This window comes from Strigops habroptila, chromosome 3 (assembly GCF_004027225.2).
Source record: "Strigops habroptila isolate Jane chromosome 3, bStrHab1.2.pri, whole genome shotgun sequence".
NCBI lineage: Eukaryota > Metazoa > Chordata > Aves > Psittaciformes > Psittacidae > Strigops > Strigops habroptila.
In genome coordinates this window covers 58,909,378-58,911,865 of record NC_044279.2, presented here as the reverse complement: position 1 = coordinate 58,911,865, position 2,488 = coordinate 58,909,378, and the positions used below count along the sequence as shown (strand labels likewise).

At 57.7% G+C, this 2,488-nt stretch overlaps 1 protein-coding gene across 1 annotated transcript; it reads right to left on the bottom strand.

The window, feature by feature from the left end:
• Positions 1-718: 718 nt before the first annotated feature.
• Positions 719-1,731, bottom strand: LOC115605313 (YLP motif-containing protein 1-like). Its single transcript, XM_030479579.1, has 2 exons — positions 1,639-1,731; positions 719-1,555 (listed from the first exon to the last, which is right to left on the bottom strand). The coding sequence occupies exons 1-2, from the start codon at positions 1,729-1,731 to the stop codon at positions 719-721; spliced, it is 930 nt and encodes a 309-aa protein (XP_030335439.1).
• Between the last annotated feature and the right edge of the window lie 757 nt (positions 1,732-2,488).

Genomic DNA, 2,488 nt, shown 5'->3' with positions numbered 1-2,488 from the left:
CTTCTTTCAATTACCAGCATGTCCTGATCTCTGGACATGGTGCACAGACAGATTTGAAACGGCTACCAGCCCAGGGAAGAGCTGGGAGTGACTGCTGCTGCTCTGCTGCTGCTGGCAGCTGACAGTAGACCCAGCACAGACGTTTGTAACAGCGAAAAATGTCTGTGAATCACAGCTCTAAGTTCATTTTCAAATAGGTTGGTGGTTTTGTGTGTTGGTTTTTTTTTTTTTTTTAACGGTCATTTTTCCTATTCCAAGTTGCATGACGACAAAACTGATTAAAACTCCTTATTCAAAACTTTCTGCCCAAAATAGCCGTTTGCTTAAGAGTCTTTGCTGTTCTGAGGTTTATTTCTCTTCCCCCACCCCCACTTCCCCCCGGGGAATTTTCCATCATCAAAATCCAAAGCAGAAACAATAGAAAAAACACTTGACTGCCGGCTTTCCACATTTCAGTTCAAATAAGCACCAAAGGCATTCTTGCTTCTCCCAGAAACAATAGAAAAAATTCACGGAAAACAACTAAAAACCCCCAACTATGCCTATGCCGCAGCCGGGGCTCCCCCTGTTCTTCCTCCTTGGGGACCGGAGCTCTCCTCCGGCTCCCCCCCGCCCGGGGTGCGGGCTCTTTGCCCAGCTCCAGCGGGTGCGGGCGGCCCCGCGGCCCGCCCTGAACTCCCACCGGCAGCGGCGGCAGCACCCGCTGCCCTCACAATCCTCATCGGCCGGTCCCAGGAACCCCGCGGGGGGATATTTTTAGGAAAGGCTGTAGCGCCTCTTCTTTAAGAGGCTGCTGCCGCTGCCTGCCTCGCTGCTGCCTGTACCGCTGCCTGCCTGCCCGCCCCGCTGGCGGGGGAGGACGCGGCGCGGACGCGCCCTCGCCCGGGCCAGCGGCGGGGAGCAGCGGCGGCGCTGGCGGCGGGGGGCACGGGGCGGCTGCGGCTTTAAGAGCTCCCACAATGCCGTGCTGGCGCCCCAGTTCCGTTACATGTCTCTCCCGGTGAAGGGGAGCGAAGGAGAGGCAGGAAGGAGGCGGGGGCGGCCGCTCCGGGCGGGGGACACCCACTCGCAGCCGGGCGAGAGGCGGCAGTGGCTCGGCGGGGCCGGGGGAGGAGCAGCAGCAGGAGCCGCCGCAGCAGCGGGGCGCCGCGGAGGGCCGGGCTGAGCCGAGCCGAGCCCTCGGGCGCTGCGTCGCCGGCCGTGTGCGCGCCGACCCCCGCGGGGCGCGAGGCGGAGCCGGCGGCCGTTGGGGCCGTTGGCGCTGCCCGCGGAGCCGCCGGCGGCGGAGCGGTAAGTGCGCGGCCAACTCCGCCGCGGGCTCGTCCCGTCGGAGCCCGACCTCTTCCCCCTTCCGTTTTCCCCCTCCTCGGCTGCCGCTGCCCCGCTCCCTCCCTCTCTCTCCCGCAGCCCACCCGGCTGCCGCTGCCCCGCTCCTCCCTGGCGTCTTTCGGCTCGTCCCCGCTGTGGGGTTTGTGACCCTTCCCTGCCGCTTCTCCCCACTGCCCTCTTCTCCCCTCTCCAACTTTCCCGTCCGTGTTGCCCGCTTCCCACCTCCCTATGGATTTTCAATTTGAAGGATTTTTTTCGGCGTTTTCGCCTCTCCCGTTCCCCTTACGCGTTTCCCCTGCCCGCTCGCACTCGTTCCTGTCCTTTCGCCTCTGCCTTCGCTACTTCCCCAGCTTCCTCCGGCTTTTCCTCTCTCCTGGCATTTTGTCTTTCTGCTTCGCGCATCGTGTGGAAAAGTAAGAGGTATTCCTCTGTGTCCTTGAAGAAGGGAGTTCAGAAGCGACTTTTCTTACACTGGGAAATCTTTGTAGTAGTTTGATTTTTCTTTCCCTCCCTCTTACTGCCCCCGAAAAGAAAATTAAACCCATTTTATTTTATTTTTCCTTTTTTTTTTTTTTCCTTCCCTCTCGACGTGGACTGTTTTGGTCTTCCCCCGCTGCCCCCCCCCCCCCCCCCCCCCGATTTGTTTCACGATTAATCTCTTTTATTCCTTCCCCAGCCCCTCCCTCTCTCTTTCTCTCCCCCCGGTAAGAAAAAAGATTAAAAGAAAATCTCTTTTGCCAGTAGACAGTATATGAGGTTTCTTGGGGTGGGGGTGGGGGAGCTGGGTGGGATAAGAGAGTATTGATGAGAAAAGCTTAAGTACAGTAAATACAGTATGGTGGGACAACACAGAGGCATGAACTTTAAAGGGTAAGAAAATGGATTCTGCTGCTTGGTTTACGCCACTCTAAACTGTGGTGGGGAAGGGCTGGTCCAGGGTCCAGTTTGGGGTTGTAGCAGTCCGGTGTGTTCCAGCCTGTTTTCAGCAAAGTGGCGTTTTAATATGCCAACAGAGTGGTGTGCTAAATCCCAGTTCAATATTGCTCGTGGGTTTCATCAGTGTGGAAAATCAGGAGGGGGGGAAGGTTATGGATTTCAGTGTCCCCTTTAAAATTACACCTGTCACGCTTTCCAGCCCAGAACTGCAGATCTATCAGAG